This window comes from Pogona vitticeps, chromosome 3 (assembly GCF_051106095.1).
Source record: "Pogona vitticeps strain Pit_001003342236 chromosome 3, PviZW2.1, whole genome shotgun sequence".
NCBI lineage: Eukaryota > Metazoa > Chordata > Lepidosauria > Squamata > Agamidae > Pogona > Pogona vitticeps.
This window is the reverse complement of record NC_135785.1, coordinates 195,865,966-195,886,761: the sequence shown is the minus strand read 5'-3', so window position 1 is coordinate 195,886,761 and position 20,796 is coordinate 195,865,966. Positions and strand designations below refer to the sequence as shown.

Sequence of the window (20,796 nt, the reverse complement as noted above, 5' to 3'; positions counted from 1 at the left end):
TGAAATATTTTGGGAATCACAGTAACCTAGTTTTTTCCTTCTTGTTGATCCTTGGTGTTGACCTGCTTTTGGGGTCTAAAACCAGTTGCGTCTCTTTTCTTTACTTGCATGTCAGAAGGAGTGGGTTGCATTCACACAGCTACCCATGCTGGGAACACTGTTGCGCCTTTCTTGGGCTCTCGCAGAGGGAGAAAATAAATGGGCATTAGGTTTTCCTTAGTTCTGGGGTAGGCCATTGTTCTGGGTAATAAGCAGTGACCACTTTTGTCTCTCTGAGCTTGCGTTGGCATTATGTATTCTCAGTATGGTGTCTTTGGGATTATGCATGGTTGTGGCTTTCCTCTAGGAGTAGGTGGCTCTCTTTACTTAGACACACACAGTTTCCAGGAAGCCCCACCCTGCTCCATTTCTCTTTGCCAAATATGATTCAGTTCCACAGAGTTTTGCTCTCTGGAGCAGCTTTAGGGGAGATCAGAACGTAAGGGCATGGTAAAGGATCTATGGTGGTTGGACAGCCTCACTGGTGTGAGCAGATATGCTTTCCAACAAGAAAAAAATTGCTGTTGGTTACAATGTTTATTATGTGCTTGTGAACAAAATATAGAGACAGCCTGGAAAGAAATCTTCAGTTTATGTACACACCACATCTTTCATGTAAATACGGTACTCCTGAGAAGGCATATACTGTATAGCTTAAATAAAATGCTAGTATTAATATATGTTTTATACACACAGAGATGTTATCTAGAGAGATGTGATATAGCTATACACACACACACACACACACACACACGTATGTATGTGTATATATGTATGTATATGTATATATATATATATGTGCAGTATATGTATATACTGTGTGTGTGTGTGTGTGTGTGTATACACACCTCTCTCTCTCTTTGGGGATGCAAAAAGAATCTAACTGAATCTACGTCAGTCGGTCTGTCTGTCTTTCTTTTTGCATCCCAGGAGAGAGAGGGGTGTGTGTGTATATGCACACACACAACATATATACATACAAAGTAGATTCAGTTAGATTCTTTTTGCATCCCAGGAGATTTCTCATAACAAAGAAGTTTCTGGTGTGTGGTCAAGAGTGCTTTTAAGATATCTGATTAAGAGTAACAGTGTAGGTATATACAGAAAACTGTATGCAAAAGGGAGCCAGTCTTATTCATAAGGTAAAAGTAAATACATTTATTGTTGAAACCTGTAGGAATATTTTATGATATATCCTTAACTTGCATCATTAGACTCTTTCTGCTTGTCACTACAGTTGGAAGTGTTGCATTCACAGACTTTAATGTTGATTCGTGAACGTTGGGGTGATCTTGTACAAGTCGAGCGATATCATGCAGGCAAATGTCTGTCTCTGTCTGTATGGAAGTAAGTAAAATAATTATGTTCATCTGAGTGACCCAAATATAATTGCTAGAATGAAACATTAAAGCCCAAATTTGATACCAGAAAGTTACCAAATTAACAAATCTGGCAGAGAGCATACTCCCTAAAGAGAACATTCCACAGAATGAGTGCCACCACCAAGAAAACTCTCTTCCTAATTCATGTACCTCAGAAAAGAATTAAAATTTGTACTCATCAAAATAGATAGTGTCATCTTGTATCAGGCAAGATTCTGGAGAATTTGAGCAAGCAGATTGTAGGGGGAGTGAGGATCTAAGTGATGGCTGTGTGAGAAGTTGAATGATTCTCTAAAAAGTGATGTGGAATACTTCTTGAGGGAACAAATGCAGTATGTGTGCCCCATTTTGAAGTAAATGGCAGGGGTGTGTGGAATTAAAAGGAGAAAAAGGCTGATAGATTGATTTCAGTCTGAGTTTTCAAAGATCAAAACCTACCGTTTTTCCGGAAGCTGTTTAGAAGGAAGGTTAAACCATTTTAGCATTCCATAGGGGAAAAAACACTTTGGACTCTTAACTAAAATACTATTTCTGTTTTAAGCCAACAGGTGGTTGGTAGAAAAACAGGAACTGCATCTCTTCATAAGGTTACCATTAAGATAGATGAGAATGATGTATCAAAACCTTTGCAAATCTCTCATGAACCTCCCCTTCCAGCCTGTGATTCCAAGCTAATTGAAAGAGCTACGAAGGTAAACTTCACCAGGTGGAACTGGCATGTGATTTTAACATGTGATTGTTTTCAAATAAATGTTAATTCCTTGAACAAGTGATTGCATTTGACTTCTATTTTTAGCCTCTGGTTTTCAGAATTATCTTGCAAACATTTACATTGACTTGCAGCATAAGAACAGATAGAATATCATTGTAGGAATTCAATAAGGTTTTCTATCAATGTAGTAGTTGTTTTACCCAGTACCACAGCAAGTATTTAAACATTGCATTTTTGCAAAAATCACAGGTTTAAATCTTTTAAAATACCATTTGCATTCCACTTCAAATCTTTCTCTTGCAATTTGGACTTTCATTTACAGGTGGTAAGGAGACCGGAGTAAATGTTGACTGGTCAAGATTGCACCAGGCAATACCATTTTTTCAATTTGGTAATATGATAATTTTGTGCCATCCCATATCATACATTCTCTTGGCAAGCTACTAATGTAAAAACAGTGCGATTTCAGGAAGGGTGTCCATGGTCAAATATCCTTGGTCTGAAAATATTTTGCCATCTGTTCGGGAGTCCAAGAAGATTATCTCTAAAGGGTTAACTGTTTGATGCTTTTTTGCATAATGCCTTGGAATATTACTGCTCCATGGTGCTAAGCGTCTCTTTTTTTTTCTAAGAACATACAAATGATAGCCAAGTATGAGGGCCCTATTAAGCTTACGGTAGTTTAATAAGCTGAAGTGCCTGTGAGCCTGAAGAATTCAATTGGTTTGGTCTTAGAAAGATGGCTGGCAGGATTTAGGCTGTAATGTGTAGAATTAAGTGCTCATTTCAGAACATGCGAAGGACCTTATGCTTTTTGGTAGGAAAATATAGGGATGTTTCACTATATTAACCAGATTTTTAATTTTTTTAATGCTGCTTTTTAACAGTAACTCTTCTAACTTTTTATTTTTCAGATAGACCACTTGTCAGTAGAGAAACTTCTGATAGACAGTGTCCATGCAAGAGCTCACCAGAAACTCCAGGAGCTGAAAGCCATTCTTAAGAACTACAACGTCAATGACAATTGTACGTGATGATAATGGAACAACATGACTTCACTTTTGAGAGAGCTGGTGGTGTCCATGTGCCCTTTCTTAACCTTACTAGAAAATTACAGGGCATAAATACTGAAGTGGTATACAAATATATTAATCTAAATACATAAATAAAATTATTCTAGCAATTTGCTGCTGTATAACCTAACCAAAGTTCTTTAATGCACTTTAAATTGAGTGCTTTCTTTTAGTACATAATCACCTTGAATAAAGAGTGATAGGATTTTTAAAAATTCAGAAGAATGGAGGAACAGATGGTGCAATTTCCACACTTTATGAAATATTTACTTATATGTATGTTATATGATGAGAGGGACATGGTGGTGGTGCGGGTTAAATTGCAGAAGCCTCTGTGCTGCAAGGTCAGAAGACCAGCAGTCGTAGGATCGAGTCCACGCGACAGAGTGAGCTTCCATCGCTTGTCGCAGCTCCTGCCAACCTAGCAGTTTGAAAGCATGTAAATGAGAGTAGATAAATAGGTACCACCTCGGTGGGAAAGTAATAGTGTTCCATGTCTAGTTGTGCTGGCCATGTGACCACGGAAACTGTCTACGGACAAACGCTGGCTCTATGGCTTGGAAATGGGGATGAGCACCGCCCCCTAGAATCAGGCACGACCGGACTAAATGTCAAGGGGAACCTTTACCTTTACTTTATATGATGAGAGTGCTTTCTTCTGTCTCCTTTGGAAATGACTAGCACTTTTCAGACTGTTGTTAAATTCCCAGCTATCAAGTCATGGTCTGCACTATATTCAAAGTATAGAGCAGTTCCACTTTGTGGCAAGAACAGCTTATTACTTTCATAATGCAAGTGCTGCTCCTTCTATCTGAGCACCTGCCTCAACACACATTTTGCTTTTCCTGCTTTAGGTACTGAAGCCACAGTGTTGCATTCTTTTTATGACTTGTGACGACAAAACAAGTGGCTTTCATTACTTCCAGATACTGAATTATATCCTTTATGCTTAACTTGTACATTCAGATTCCTAAGTAGGATATTATGTTTAAACAAACTGAACTGCCTGTGAAAAGAACAAGCAATACTTGCATTACTTGCTTTCAAAAATAAATTGGTACTTTGTATCAGTGCACAACAAAAAATTAATGTTCCCTCAGAAGTACTTCTTTTGTAATTAGGCAGTGCAGGCCTGAAACCTAGTTTTGTTACTAGGAGGCTTGTCATGCTTAGTCAACTAAAGTTTTTTTTTTACTTTCATTAATTCTTTGTTTTTTATTTAGCTTTCATAGAAACGGCTCTTCCCACACTTGTTATCCCTATTTTGGAGCCATGTGGTCGATCTGAATGTCTACATATTTTTGTAGACCTTCATTCTGGAATATTTCAGTTAATGCTTTATGGAATTGGTGAGTAAATAAGACTAAATTTCATTTTTGCTCAAATGCTGCTTTCTGATAGTAAAACAAACCTTAATAGGGGTTATAGAATTCAGCTGTTTACTTTGACCTTGTAGCCAGAATGAAGGAACTTAATTTTAGGTTTGGTTGGAAAGGATACACCTAGATCCATAGGGTAGGAAATGAATTATCCCCACACCGCTTACTTAAAAATCAATATGATTGACTGCTAAAACTCTTTACCAAAAGAGTAATGACAGCGTAACCAAAACTAAGAACACTGTAGAAATTACAGAATGTATAGGACAGCTCCACTCAGATCATGGTGTTCTGGATTAATAAGCTGCAATGCATGCTAGTCTTTGCTCTGCAGATACAGCTTTTTTTCCAATGCTCCTTGATAAAGTTAGGAAGTCACTAGTTAATCACACTGTTCTGATTTCAATGAACTGAGACACTATGATAATAAGCCATAATCTTAAATCTTCGCTTTTTAATTGCTGAGAAGGGAGGCTTTCAGGTGCATGTAAAATAATGTTCTAGCTGTACAATATTTTATAGACTGCGCTTAAGCACTGGACAGAGCTGCTCTTGAAAATCAGAAATGGGTGGTTGGGTTATTGATCTAAGCCTATGCAGTGTCTTTCAGACTATATAAATATTTTGTATTTTAAATTCAGTTTGGAAATTACCTAATAATTCCCATACAGTGGTTCTGTTGGATATATTAGGTTAGATCTAGATCTAGTTATGCTCAGATTCAAATCTATTTGAAATTAATGGCACCTGTGTTAACCCTAATTGAACTAGATCTCATGGATTTTAGTGGTTTCGCTGTCAGCATGACTAACTGCATCCAGCCCATTGACATGTTGGCTATCTAGTTCAAATTAAAACAGTTCCAGTACCAATATGATCTGTTGACTGGAAATCTTGTAATGCGAACATTTTTGTACATCATAAGAGAAAATCCAGGCTCATTTCAGTGCTGGGGAAAAGAAATTATTCAGGTTTTATTGATTATTCTAAAGTACTGTATAGTTTACTTTAAATATCTGATATTTGTAGCTGTAAACTTTACAGTGGATTTCTGCTTAAAATTCCAGAATTAATTTTTCCAAGTAAATGTAAATGTTTGTTTAATTAGTAACTAGTCATCTTTCACTGTAGACCAGCAGACACTGGATGACATAGAGAAATCTGTCAATGATGACATGAAGCGTATCATTACTTGGCTTCAGCAGCTCAAGTGAGTAAGCACTGGTACTGTGAATTTTCAACATTAAATATGTAAGAATTTCAGTTTGTGCTGCACCTTATCCTATTATAAGCAGCTCCCTGAATTGTGGTATTCAGAACTGTGAATTCAGAAGAAAAACTCTTTTTACAGCCCCAGGACTTGATTGTAACTATAGCAGAGATTTGCTTAAGTTCTTATATTGAGCTTAATATTGAAATTGAACTTAACTTTGCTTAATATTGAACTTAATTTGCTTAAGTTCTTATATTGAACAAGTTCAAGGTGGAATTTTCAAGTAGACATTCAGGGAAAAAATTGTTAATTACTGTTGCCTTTTCTCTAACTACCTCCTCAGTATTGTCTCCTCTGCATTGACCCTAGTAACTTGAAGTCATGCCTGGGGAATGCTTGTCTTAGGGTGTGGTTGAGAGGCTGATAAAATTGTTTTTTAAGCTTTATCAAACTTCCATATTTCTTTGAAAGTGTTAACCATTTGAATAATTGTGATGCAATAGACATGATGATCTGGACTTCGATAAAGCTTTTGACAAGGTCTGTCATCCAAGACTCCTGAGCAGACTTTAGCTTAGCATTCATGGAATAAAAGGACCAGTTCTTGTGTTGTTCAATAATTGGTTAAGTAAAAAACAGAAAGAATAAATGTACATTTTCCACAGTAAAGGAATTAAAGAATGGGTTAATTTTAGCAGCTGTAGTGGATTAGTACATTTTAATGCTAAATCATGTACAGATAAAGTAGAGGCAACCAGTAGGATGGGCCAGTTTATAAACTATCTGACATTATTTTGGGGTTGTAAAAAAGTTTTCAAAGGTGTCCAAATGGATTGTTTTAAATTGGGTGAATGGGCAACAAATTGTGATAATAGTTCTTAATATTAGAAGCACGCTGATGAGGTAAGAGCTGTTGGGGATTGACCAGAAGAGAGCTCTTAGGCTTCTAGATTCCTCCCCTCCAGTAATACAGTGGTGCCTCGCATTACAATGTTAATTTGTTCCAGCGAAATCGCTGTAGAACGAAAACGTCATAATGCAAAAATAAAAAACCCATTAAAACCCGTTTAATGCATTCCAATGGGCTAAAAACTCACCATCCAGCAAAGATCCTCCACAGGGCGGCCATTTTCGGTGGCTGTCTTGGGAGGAATCCATCCCAGAAAACAGCAGGGAGTCATTTTATTTACCTGGTGGCCATTTTGAAACCACTGATCAACTTTAGGAAAATCGTTTTGCAAAGAATCTGTTCCCGAAGCAGGGAACTGATCATCGCAAAGCGAAAGAATCCTATTCAGACCATCGTTTTGCGATCGCAAAAACATCATCGTAATGCAGTTTTGTCGTAACGCGGGGCAATCATAAAGCGGGGCACGACTGTAATAGAATTGAGGGCCATCTGATGAACAGCAAGACACTCAATGTCCTTCACATAGTGCTTAGTTAAACTGTGGAACTGGCTACCACAAAACAGTGGTGATGGCCTGATGAACTTAGATGGCCTTAAAAGGAGATTTCTTGAATTCAAGGTGGCTAAAGTTAGTGATGGCTACTAGCAGTGGCAGCTGTAGACTGGATCAAAGGCAGCTTATGCCTTAATGGCAAAGGCTAGAGAGCAGCAGCAGAAGAGGACTGTTGCCATATTCACCGGCTTTTTATAGGAATCTGGTTGTTGGTGTGAGTAACAAGAAGCTGAATTAAATAGGCCCTTAGGTGAATATACTAGGTTGGTTCCTCTGGCCTTCTATTCTTACTTTTATTTCTGTCCTAGAAAAAAGTTTCTCATAGTTTACTCACCCTGACATGTTCATGCTAGTTTTTCCTGTTTGTAGGCTTGCTTACGAATGGATTGATTGAAAATTCTCTTACTGATGAGCATACTGTTTATAAACAGTTCAGATTCTTTCATATCTTAAACCTAGCCCAGTTGTATTTGGAAAATCTCTAAATGGAGGAAGTTGTTTGATAGTGTTAAAAAATGAGATGGCAACCTAGTTTGAAGTACTTCTGTATTTTTTTTTTCTGAATTAGGCATCTTAGAAGTCTAACTGGCTGGAACATTTGTAATTTGAACATCTGCTAATAAAATTCATGTTTTGTTCATACTGAGTTTGTATTGTACATGTAAAAATCCTGGTTACTTGGTGGGAATTATAAGGACCATTTAACTTTTTTTGGTGTTGGCAAAGATGGATTTGCTACCATCTGTTCATTTGTCAGGAAGTGGTAGTTTATTTTGATTGCAAACGGTGCCCTCTATGATATATACAAACCTATTTTTCACACCTGCCCTTACATTGTGTAATGTAGCCATAAAATATCAAAGGTGCACATATAGACCTAAATCCAGGTACTAATCGTAACCCACTGAATTGACAAGACTTACATAAATATTGAGTTAGGATTTGATTTAGCAGGTCTACTCTGGTTGGGATTAGCAGTTAGATTTAGGCCATGGGAACCAGAAATTACATAATAGCCCTCTGAGAATGTAGCTCTTCCTTGATTAAAGTTCTGTACTGCATGATTGCAAAAATGTATATTCTAAAAGCAAATTTACAAAGCAATATAGCCATGCTGTATTCCTGTGCATGAATGCCATGCACAAAATGTCCTGTTTTCTGTTTTCAATTAAGGTTTTGGCTTGGGCAGCAGCGTTGCAAACAATCAATAAAACATTTGCCTACAGTCAGCAGTGAAACTCTACAGCTAGCTAATTATGCTACTCACCCTGTGGGCAGTCTCTCCAATCACAAACTCTTCATCAAGCTCACCCGACTTCCACAGTACTACATTGTAAGTCAGCATGAAAACTTCATGTGAACTTGTTTTTTTTATTGAAGAAAGCAACGTGGACTGTGTTTTTCTTTGTGATGACCGCATTATGAAAGAGCTTAACCACTTAAAACACTTCTGGTCTATTCTTGAATAGTCTCCTCTTTTCCCCAGTTATGAATATGTCAAATTTTCCTACTGATTCCTAGTAAATTAGTCTTATACCGGGATGTGTGAGGTGCGTCACTTAAGCATTTTTAAGGAGGGAACGCTATTCTCTGAAACCTTATGTACTGCATATATTGTTGAATACAGCAATGTATACAACTTATGCAAAAATTTAAAAGATGTTAAAATAGGGGAAGGCATTTCACACAGATTGATACAAGGAACATAATGTAAAAGTACAGAATACCTCATATTTTGTACAGCTTTAAGATATTATTTAACTAGAATCTGGAAGTTGAGTCATGGCAACTGAACGTCTTTCTTATTAGGTGGAAACATTTCCCAACTCGTCCAAGTAACTTCTTCAGTCTGAGGAGAGTTGGTAGTGGACCCCTGATATATCCTCCAAGTTGGTTTGGTTTCACTTCCCCCTGGTCTCAATAGGCTTTTTAGATGGACAAAGGACTCTGTGTGTGTGTGTGTGTGTGTGAGAGAGAGAGAGAGTGAAATTCCCCCCCCCCCAAAAGATAGGTGGTTTGAGAGGGGTCAGGGAGGCCATATTTGTGCATATAGAAAATCCCTCATTCAACAGGGGTGGAGGCCTTAGATACAATCTGTCTCCTATTTATCATGCTGTCCTTTCATCTGTCCCCAAAAAGATCAGGACCACACCCACTAGAAAAACTACTCTTAACAACTGTTAATGACCCATTACAGTGGGTGGAGAAGGACTGCCGAAGTGGGATTTTCATTCACCCCTGTCCTTTGTCTAAAGAGCCTATTCAGACCAGGGGAAAGTGACTCAACTTCCAGATAGCCACACCTGGATGACTGAGAATCTTCACAGATATTTGACTAGAAGTATGGACAGACATTTTAATCCTATCTTAATTAAAATCTGGCTTCATCACTAGGGGCAAGAAGATAGATCTCATCTGAGGCCCTTCATCTGGTCAAGGTGACAGAATATTAGGTCAATAGTGTTATTCAACTGACTGAACTTCCACTCACCTCCATTTCAAAAGCACTTTAAAAAGCAGTTCTTACCCTCTGATTGCTATTCAAATTAGCCACAATGTTCTACTACTCATTCATATAAAAAGAGGTAGGAGATGTTGGAGGGATTGATTTCTCCTGAAGGCTTATTAGCTTCCTGGCAGCTGAACTGCTTCAGGCAGTGCTGAGTTGGGGAGGCTTCATCCCTCCTTTGTTTTCCCTATGAATGGAATGCACTGGAGGCATGAAGCAGATTTCACCTGTACCTCAATGTGCTACCAGAAGCATAGGCAGTTTCAGTTTTTTCCTTATATTCCCTGTGTCAAGAAGGCAAAGGAGGAATGGAGCAACTACCCATTCCTTTGGGCTATGAATCAGTTACTTTCCTGCCCCCTCTCTCCTAAGGAGGTCACCTTTTGGGGGAAGGCCTGCCCCAAGGCTTTATGGGTCAGGTGGGCCTGCTGATGGGCCAGATTTGGCCCACCAGTCTGAATATTCTGTTCCTTGGTTTAAAATAATTGTTAGCCTTAAGTTTCAACATGAAATGCTTTGCTTGGAAGAATTTTCAGAAGCTAATTGTACAGTAGATTATAAATTTTGTGAATTATTTTTTTGTATCTTGAGCTCCTTCCGATACATCCTTGCAACTTGTTTATAAACTTATTTAGTACTCAGTGCTATGGGAAAGAAAGTTCATATATTAATCTCTGAATATTTTCGAGCTAACTCAAAGGATCTTTTAAACAACCTAGGTAGTGGAGATGTTTGATGTTCCCAGCAATCCTACACAACTGGAATACAAATATTACTTTCTTTCTGTGAGTTATGCTGAAGGAGATGACAACCCTGCTACTGCAGTCTTGCTGCAGCAATTTAAACCAAATATCAAAGAGCTGGTTTTGGACACAAGAAGTGTGAAACAAGCAAAAAGTGGAACAAAGCGCAAGGTAAGGGTGTGTCATGAGGCACAAAGCATGTTTTAATACGTAAGTGATCCTGTAGTTGAGGGTGACAGGATAGACAATGGGGTGTGTCCTGGACTCTCACCGAGGTATAGATGTCTTGCGATACTAAGTAAGCCTGCTCAGCTGGACATTTTTTTGTCCTGAATCAGAAGTGGAAAGAATTATGTTCGGAAAGTATTCTGATATTCTTGCTGTTGCAGAGAATACTCCTTGTATTTGTAGTATGCTGCTCAAAAGCTTTTCTTCCAAAATGCAATTCATTGGTATTTCATGACCTAGTATTCTTGTATGTTTCAGTAACTCACATTTGTTTTCTCAGAGTGTCCCAAACTTGGTTATTTATGTGACTGATACCTGCTTATACTTTTTAGCTCATTTCACTAGATACATTTTGTTCTGGAATAGGAATTGAGAGGAACAGGGCAATTTTACGATAGTGCTACTTGGGAGTTTGTATATTTAGTTCCTTACCCTTTATGGATGGGTTAAGCCATGAGAGTGGGAACTCTGTCACTCACTGATGCACTATAGTGTTTTTTTTAACAGTATTTGTTCAGCAATGTCACCTCATTAAAGAAACCTTAATCCTGTGAATTTTAATCAATGAAATATGCACACACTTACAGGTCGTTAAAACAATAGTTCTGAAGAAAGGATGCATTATTTTTAATGGCTCTGCAGATATCATCTTAGATTAATGATAGAGCTATGGGAGTGAGGCTACATAATATATTTTAGCAGCATTGTATTTTTTTATTAATTGGTTGCATCCTTTGTGCCTTTCAAATGTTAGCAGTAAAATTAACTAATTAATGATGTACATGTTACAGTAGAAATTACTGGTGCTGATTTAGCTGAGTATATTCCCATATGCTCAGTTGACACATGCCACAATCCTATGCATGATTTCTCAGAAATAAATTGCATGTGCTTCTGTGGGATTTGATACAAGGAAATGAATGCATAGGGATAAAGCCTAAATGTCTACAGGCAAGAATTACTGGCTAAAATCCTATTGGAATTTTATGTTTATATTAACACAAATGCATAACTATTTGAGTCAGATTTCTTCAATTTTAAGAATATCCGCATATGCCTTATCTGTTGCATACTAACTTGTATGACTTAATGCTCAAACAGATGTGTGGGGACTTAACTTGAGAGAATTTGCTGTCGAAAGTTATGCCACTAGTAGGCTTTTGACCACTAAATAGTTTGCATGAAATACATGTCAATGTTGTCCTCCAACTTGTAATTTAAAAATTAAAACAGTGATCTAGCCTTTTAACCACTAAAAAACAGGTTATTTTCTCTTTATCTGTGTCTCTCCCCTTCTCTGTATTTGTTGTAGCTGTCTGGTGATCCATGTCCCTCAGAACCCAAGAAACCAAAACGGTCTGGAGAAATGTGTGCCTTCAATAAAGTTCTAGCTCACTTTGTAGCAATGTGTGATACAAATATGCCATTTATAGGACTCCGAATGGAAGTAAGTACAGTAGTTGTTTCCATGTGGGTTGCATAATTCTTTAAACAGGGGCTTGGTAAAGAGAAGGAGCCCCAGTCTTAGCTCAGAAGCAGCCAGAAATGGTAAGACTTCATAGCCATGTGGTAGAGCTCCTGGGTGGAGTTTCCTTTTTAAGCTAAAGTGTAGAGGTGAGCATTTGTCACAACATGATGATTATGATCATAGCCTTCGCAGCACTGTGTGCTGGAGAATGGGTTTTTATGGCTTGATTTTAATCAGATTTGGCTAGAGGTGACAAGGTTTTGGACTTGCAGATAATTTTTGCAGTATTGGACAAAACGTTATGCAAAAATAGTGGGAAATATTTTAGAGATGGGAGAGTTTCTGTCCAGTGTTGGAAGTAAGCAGTTAGCTCCTGGAGAGTGAAGGGTCTGACAAAAGGATGTGAACAAGAGAATTCTCTTCAGTGGTGGAATGTGATAGGAGCTTATATCTTCACTTCAGTGGCAGAAAAAATTGTAGGGGTTAAGCAGTATTCCCTCTAAGCTGCACAGGAGTGCAGTGTTGCATTGGAGTCATGCAGCTAAGCCAGTGTTGCGGCCCATTTCCTTCTGCTTGCAGCTGGAACCCGGCACACACAGGGTGGATCTCCCACCGCACACAAATGGAAAATTAGAGGGAAAATTGAGGTTAACTGTATTTTAGCACCTCCTATCCCTTTGATCTTGTTTGAATGGCTTAGCTTCATCATTTCCGTTACAGATTGAGCCACCACTGCATAGCTTCTGTTAGATCACTACTTCTTTAGTAAGGAGGTTGTTATTCCAACTACATGTTATTGTCTGGAAGTATTCACTGTTCATGTCACCATAAATATATAAGGGCCAATTGTGAGACCGTGAACTCTATTTAGCTTGCAGTTGTCACTTGCTATGAAGCTATTCTTTTAAAAGATTGTGAAGTTCATTTTTTGTTTCCTTGTTTCAGTTATCCAATATGGAGATCCCACATCAAGGACTCCAGGTTGAAGGAGATGGCTTCAGTTATGCTATTCGATTACTCAAGTAAAGAGATTACTTCACACTTTCATTAATATGTACAGTTGTCCATGAGCTGGTGGAAGGAGAGAAAAGTATTTAATGTTGTGGAATTGAAGCTTGAAAAAGGGAAGGGGATTGCATTTTGTATTTTATGATTTTTCATATTTAATATTTTCAGTGATAATCTAATAATTGTAGAGCTAATAAGTGTTTGAAATTCTTTTAAACGAAGATATTATTTTCATGCATGAGAGAGAGGAAAATATGTAATAATTTGCTTTTTTTTCATAATGTGTTTGCTGGAAATGCACAGTTCTGAAGGAGCAGGATTTGCCCAAAAGGACTTGTAACCAAAGAGACTTTGTCAAGGAACTTATTTTGCACTCTGGATTAGGTGGCTAGTTTCTTGTTGTTGCCTCCATAGCTTCCCCTTCTATTTGCCAGGAGGTGATGGGACCAGTGGTCATGACCTTAGTTTTTTTTATGTTGACCATTTTTTTGCGCTCTCCTCTTTCACTTTCATTAAGAGGTTCCTTAATTCCTCCTCACTTTCTGCCATCAGAGTGGTGCCATCTGCATATCGGAGGTTGTTGATATTTCTTCCGGCAGTCTTAATTCCAGCTTGATATTCCTCCAGTCTGGCCTTTCGCATGATGTATTCTGCATATAAGTTAAATAAGCTGGGGGACAATATACAACCTTGTCGTACTCCTTTCCCAATTTTGAAACAATCAGTTGTTTCATATCGAGTTCTAACTGTTGCTTCCTGTCCCACATATAGGTTTCTCAGGAGATAGACAAGGTGTTCAGGGACTCCCATTTCTTTAAGAACTTGCCATAGTTTGCTGTGGTCCACACAGTCAAAAGCTTTTGCATAGTCAATGAAGCAGAAGTAGATGTTTTTCTGGAACTCTCTGGCTTTCTCTATAAACCAGCGCATGTTTGCAATTTGGTCTCTAGTTCCTCTGCCCCTTCGAAATCCAGCTTGTACTTCTGGGAGTTCTCGGTCCACATACTGCTGAAGCCTGCCTTGTAGGATTTTGAGCATAACCTTGCTAGCGTGTGAAATGAGTGCAATTGTACGGTAGTTGGAGCATTCTTTGGCACTGCCCTTCTTTGTGATTGGGATGTAGACTGATCTTTTCCAGTCCTCTGGCCACTGTTGAGTTTTCCAAACTTGCTGGCATATTGAATGTAGCACCTTAACAGCATCATCTTTTAAGATTTTAAATAGTCCAACTGGAATGTGATAATCTCCACTGGCCTTGTTGTTAGCCAGGCTTTTTAAGGCCCACTTGAATTCACTATTCAGGATGTCTGGTTCAAGGTCAGCAGCCACACTATCTGGGTTGTCCGGGACATCCAGATCTTTCTGGTATGATCCTCTGTGTATTCTTGCCACCTCTTCTTGATGTCTTCTGCTTCTCTTAGGTCCTTACCATTTTGTCCTTTATTGTGTCTATCTTTGCACAAAACATTCTTTTACTATTTCCAATTTTCTTGAATAGATCTCTGGCTTTTCCCCTTTCTATTATTTCCTCTATTTCTTTGCATTGTTCATTTAAGAAGGCCCTCTTGTCTCTCCTTGCTATTCTTTGGAAGTCTGCATTCAGTTTTCTGTAACTTTCCCTATCTCCCTTCCATTTTGTTTCCCTTCTCTGCTATTTGTAAGGCCTTGTTGGACAGCCAGATTGCTTTCTTGCATTTCATTTTCTTTGGGATGGTTTTTGTTGCTGCCTCCTGTACAGTGTTACGAGCCTCCATCCATAGTTCTTCAAGCACTCTGTCCACCAAATCGAGTTCCTTAAATTTGTTCTTCACTTCCACTGTGTATTCAAAAGGGATTTGGTTTAGATTATGCCTGACTAGCCCAATGGTTTTTTCCTACTTTCTTCAGTTTAAGCTTGAGTTTTGCTATAAGAAGCTGATGATCAGAGCCACAATCAGCTCCAGATCTTGGTTTTGCTGACTGTATAGAGTTTCTCCATCTTTGGCTGCAAAGAACATAATCAATCTGATTTTGGTATTGCCCATCTGGTGATGTCCATGTGTAGAGTTGCCTCTTGTGTTGTTTGAAAAGAGTGTTTGTGATGACCAGCTTCTTCTCTTGATAAAACTCCATTAACCTTTGTCCTGCTTCGTTTTGAACTCCAAGGCCAAACTAACCTGTTGTTGCTTTTGTCTCTTGACTCCCTACTCCCTGACTTCCCTTCTCCTATAATGAGAAGAACATCTTTCTTTGGTGTGAGTTCTAGAAGGTGTTGTAAGTCTTCATGGAATTGCTCAGTTTCAGCCTCTTCAGCATCGGTGGTTGGTGCATAAACTTGGATTACTGTGATGTTGACAGAATTGGCTTGGATTCGTATTGAACTCATTCCATTCATTTTTGAAACTCTATCCCAGTATAGCTTTTCCCACTCTTTTGTTGACTATGAGGGCTACTCCATTTCTTCTATGGGATTCTTGCCCACTATAGTAGATACGATAATCATCTGAATTGAATTCCCCCATTCCCATCCATTTTAGTTCACTGATGCCCAGAATGTCAGTGTTTATTCTTGCCATCTTCTGTTTGGCTATATCCAGCTTACCAAGGTTCATAGATCTTATATTCCAGGTTCCTATGCAGTATTTTTCTTTGCAGCATCAGACTTTCCTTTCACTTCCAGGCACGTCCACAGCTGAGCGTCCTTTCGGCTTTGGCCCAACCACTTCATTAGCTCTGGAGCTACTTGTATCAGCTCTTCCTCAGTAGCATGTTGGATGCCTTCTGACCTGAGGGGCTCATCTTCCAGCGTCATATCTTTTAGCCTTTTGTTTCTGTTCATTGAGTTTTTTTGGCAAAAATACTGGAGTGGGTTGCCAGTTCCTGCTCCAGGTGGACTGCGTTTAGTCAAAACTCTCCACTGTTACCTGTCCGTCTTGGGTGGCCCTGCACGGCATAGCCCATAGCTTCTCTGAATTACTCAAGTCCCTTCGCCATGACAAGGCAGCAATCCGTGAAGGGTGGCTAGTTTAGCTGAGGCATAAGCTTCAAGGAGAACATTGTCTGAAGCTTATTTCCTGTATATGTCTCCAAATCAAAGTTGCTTTAGTGATCTGCCATTGTGCTCCTACTCAAAAGGAACTCTGTTGTTTCTGTGTTTTGTACAATTACTAAAACATTGGCTCCATGTCAGAATATTATGTTGGACTAAAGTAGTAGAGCTACATCCAAGATTTGTAAGCTGTTCCCAGCGCTGGCCTATAAGATTATAATCATACTATTCATCTATGAATTTCAAAGGAATTTTGTTAACTGAATTCAAATATTGCATACTTTCTGTAAAGTTTAAAACAAATAACTAGCTCCTTCTAAAAGCTCACAGATCTAATGTAACTTATTTTTCTTGCAGAGATTCAGTTCTACTGCAATTTCTGTTACTTAAAATAGGAACAAATGATGTAGAATAAAGGTGATGTATCAATGTAGTGCAGGCCACTTAATTTTGGAGTTTTAAAAAGCAGATCAATATAGTTGTAGTTTTGTTAAATTTTAAATATCTGAACTGGTCCTGAAAAACAAATATTGAAAATGAATTAATATCTGATCAAAACCAGAGTTTTCAGCCCTTCCCTGCAAAGCACTTTCTATCTCGTACTGGTCTAAAACTATATTTGAACTGTACACTAGTGCAGAATTCAGCACAATTTCCAGTTGCAGATGTAAAAGTGAGGTCGCAAGAACAAGTAAACTGCTGTTTGTGCACCTGGATAAAAACCTGATGAGCCTTCACTAGTGTCTGTGAATATTCTCAGTCATCCAGGTGAGATTATCTGGAAGTTGAGTCATGGCAACTGGACTTATTTCTTATTAGGTTGAAATGTTTTGCTACTCATGACTGAAGAAGCTACTTGGATGAGTAGCAAAATGTTTCAACCTAATAAGAAAGAAGTCCAATTGCCACGACTCACTTTCCAGATACTTCACTAGCATGTTCTTCCTCTGCCAGCATAAGATTGGATTTAGCTCAAGACCTTTGTAGATAGCTACAGTTTTTTTTCTCAAGTATGTCCTTGAAATATTGAAAACCATATGGTGAGTTGTTCATTTATAGGGCTGAAGTTGAATTGCGAGACGGCAGTAAGACCATTGTCTTTCCCTTTCCTTTTCAACAGAATTCCTCCATGTAAGGGTACAAGTGAGGAAACCCAGAAAGCTCTGGACCGTTCCCTTCTTGATTGCACTTTTCGGTTGCAAGGTAGAAATAACCGCACATGGGTGGCTGAACTTATATTTGCAAATTGCCCACTTAATAGCACTTCTTCCAGGGAGCAAGGTTAGTTTCACAATTACATTAGCATTTTCTGCTCATATGATATGTATTGCAGAATGACTTGACTGTCCTTCTTAATGTTGTAGGACCAACCCGTCATGTTTACCTAACATATGAAAGCCAATTATCTGAACCAGTCGGTGGCCGAAAAGTAGTTGAGATGTTCCTCAATGACTGGAATAGTATAGCTCGGTTATATGAATGTGTGTTGGAGTTTGCACGATCATTACCAGGTATATGAGGACATTCCCTTTTATTCTCTCGATGTTGCAAAAGCTCTACCAAAACAAGGCATTCATTCTTGGCATATTTTCTCCCCTGCCCTTACCCCTTTTTATCTTTGGCAGAGATACCTAGCCATCTGAATGTTTTTTCAGAAGTCCGAATCTACAATTATCGGAAGTTAATTCTTTGTTATGGAACTACCAAGGGAAGTTCTGTAAGTAATCAACAGTTCTAAGATTATTATTATTATAGTAGGACCATTTATTCATGGGGATCAATTCTAAGCCCCTCCCCCCGCCCATGGATGCTGAACAATGCAGATTATACTGAAAGCTATTGTAATAGCAAATATTATGCATAGCATGATCTCTGGCTCCCTCTAGTGGCCAGTTCTGGTAACTTCATCATTAAAAATAGATACAGTATATTGGGGATTTTTCTTTTTATATTTTTAATGTTTTCAGACCGTGAATAAGTGAATCAGGGCATACTGAGCCTGCAGATGGGGGTGGTCCTACTGTAGTAGTAATATTTTGTAGCAGTGTATTGAAATCATATTGATAGCACTTCTTGGATGTGTTTTGGTGCTCCTGTTCTTTTTAAAGTAGTCAGTCTAAAACAGAGTCTTAATGGGGCGTGAAACTCACTCAGTCCCTGGTTGCACAAGTGTTTATGCCTTTTCTGAGCATGCTGAAGCAGCATCCAGTATCAGCTGGTGCAAATAGCTCTCTGTTTCCCCTCTCTCTCCTCCATGCTTCCCTTCCCCTTCTTGGGCATGCATGTTCCAGCACCTGCTTGCCACTGTTGTGGCTTGCCCAGTGTCAGTCTCTGAAGCAGCAGCAACTGGTGTGTTTTAAAGCGGTCTTGTTGCTTAAGCAGAGGACCAGCTGCTTAAGAGTGCCTGCACATAGGAGGCACTGAGGAGAAAAGGAGAAGGGCTTAGGGAATTAGAAGCTACAGTTTGCTGACTCCGTGAACCTCCCTAAGCCAGGCTTCTTTTGATAGTCCTAGTAAAGAGGAGGCACTTCGTTTTAGGTATGTGGGAGGGCTTTTTGGTCCACTAGTGCTGAATACAATTTAGGCCCGTTTTAAAACTCCTGCCTGTGCTAACCAGTTCAGTCTTGTTCTGACTTGTATGGTATTGGTTTTTTACCGGAGTGTTTGATTCCAGTTTTCTTCTCAAGTTTCCATTATTCAGTTGATTTATCCCAGAGCAATTTGGGTGATGCTCTAATATGCGGAAGGGAAATGTCCTTCTTACTCCCTCTGGAAATGTCAGGGGCCCTGAGGGAAGGTCTGGGATTCCCAGCAAGAGGAATGCAGTGGGAGTCATTCAGGGAAGATGAGGCAAGGGGAGGCTATGTGACTGAGCCTCAGTTGCCTGTGTTCTTTTCTCCACCCACCCATAACATGGCTTTACAGCTCCCAGTTTACCTTCACAGGAAACATGGAAGCTATGATGCAAATTGTGATCTGCCATAAAACAGGGAGTACTTAAAGAAGTAGTGCAAGCAGTGGAAGGAGGGGAAGAAGGGAATGTATATCAAAGTATAGCGACTTATTGCATATAAGATACCTCAGTGCCTCTCATGCTATACCATGGCTTTTGTGGGGGGGGGTTGCTCCTAAATATACTTTAAATTACCCAGTAATATAAAGTTGCACTGTTCAATACAATGTAGGTCTTCGGTGGCTATGTCTTATGGAACTGGGCAAAAAAATGGTCAATTTGAGATTCATGGTGCATTTCAAAGAAATTACCATGGTTGCTTTAAAGTCAAATGTCTTGGACAAATCAAAAGCTCATTCAAGAAATAGAAAATATTAGAAATAAGTCCTGTTAACTTTTCCTCATTGTGCTCAGTTTTGAATAAACATGTAAATGTTGCTTATATTTGTGGAAGTGTGGCAGAGTGGCAGGTAGTGTAATTTTCCCTGGCCTATAGAACAGACGGGCAATTCCGAGTTCTTTCCCCTTCAGAGTAGATAGGGTCACTCAGCTCCACAGATTAGGCAGATATAACCCTTCTGTGTCCAAAGCAACAGAAATAAAATCGCACATTCAGTAGTATTTTCCACCTCATCTAACTGTGTTTGTTGCAACCAGAATGTTTGATGCTGTGTTTTATTTTCTCCAGAACTCTCAGAATGATCAGCAAGTGAAGGTTTGATCACCAAACATACGTAAAAGCACAGAAGCAAACAGTAGAACAGACTTTTGCTAAGTTGGAGTCTTTGTCCACTTGGGCCCAGTATTAGCTTGATGCACCTAGAATCTACTAATAGATTGATTCATCTAGGCCCAGTATATCTAGTGAGCAGTGGTTTTCGAGGGTTCCAGACAAACATGTTTATCAACCATGCTAAAAGTGATTTTTTTTAACATGTCAAGACTGGAATGGAGAATTTCTGTTGCAAAGCAAGAAGTCAGAAACTGGGCGACTCCTCTTCTTCCTTTTGCAATATTACAGATTTCTGCATCCAGATTTTAGCTGGTAGAAAAACTCTAGACAGCTACATTTTCAATTATTACATTACGTTGCTCTGTAAATTGCATTTCATAGGTACTTTTAAATATATTGCTTCCAATACAGCAACTTCATTTTCTTCTGTTTTCAAAAAAACCTTTTAAAGATTCATGTACACTAGTGCCTCGACTTACGACCATAATCCGTTCCAGAAGATGGACGTAACTCAAAATGGTTGTGAGTCGAAGCACCATTTCCTATTAAAATGCATTGGAACGTTATTAATCCATTCCAGAAGAAAAAAAATACCCCTAAAAATAAAATAAAACTAAAACACTGCAAGCCCCATAGGAGGCTGGAAAAAACAAAAACGGAGCAAGCCCCAAAGACGTTGGGGCTTTAAAAACAAACAAAACCAAAAATAAACAGTGGAGCAAGCCCCATTGGAAGGCGCTGGGGCTGCAAAAAACAAAAAGAAAAAATAAACAACAGAGCAAGCCCCGAAGGTGCTGGGGCTTAAAAAACAAAACCAAACCAAAAATAAACAACGGAGCAAGCCCCATTGGAAGGCGCTGGGGCT

General features: G+C 38.9%; 1 protein-coding gene across 1 annotated transcript in view; it reads left to right on the top strand.

Annotated features, from left to right (window-relative positions):
- Positions 1–20,796, top strand: part of MED14 (mediator complex subunit 14) — a 53,609-nt gene that overhangs the window by 13,186 nt on the left and 19,627 nt on the right. The window contains exons 8-19 of the mRNA XM_020783880.3: positions 1,254–1,386; positions 1,963–2,113; positions 3,048–3,159; positions 4,430–4,555; positions 5,717–5,795; positions 8,435–8,594; positions 10,490–10,684; positions 12,054–12,188; positions 13,155–13,231; positions 17,366–17,526; positions 17,610–17,756; positions 17,871–17,962. Of these exons, the coding sequence (XP_020639539.2) occupies positions 1,254–1,386; positions 1,963–2,113; positions 3,048–3,159; positions 4,430–4,555; positions 5,717–5,795; positions 8,435–8,594; positions 10,490–10,684; positions 12,054–12,188; positions 13,155–13,231; positions 17,366–17,526; positions 17,610–17,756; positions 17,871–17,962 (1,568 nt within the window). The remainder of the gene's footprint in view (positions 1–1,253; positions 1,387–1,962; positions 2,114–3,047; positions 3,160–4,429; positions 4,556–5,716; positions 5,796–8,434; positions 8,595–10,489; positions 10,685–12,053; positions 12,189–13,154; positions 13,232–17,365; positions 17,527–17,609; positions 17,757–17,870; positions 17,963–20,796) is intronic.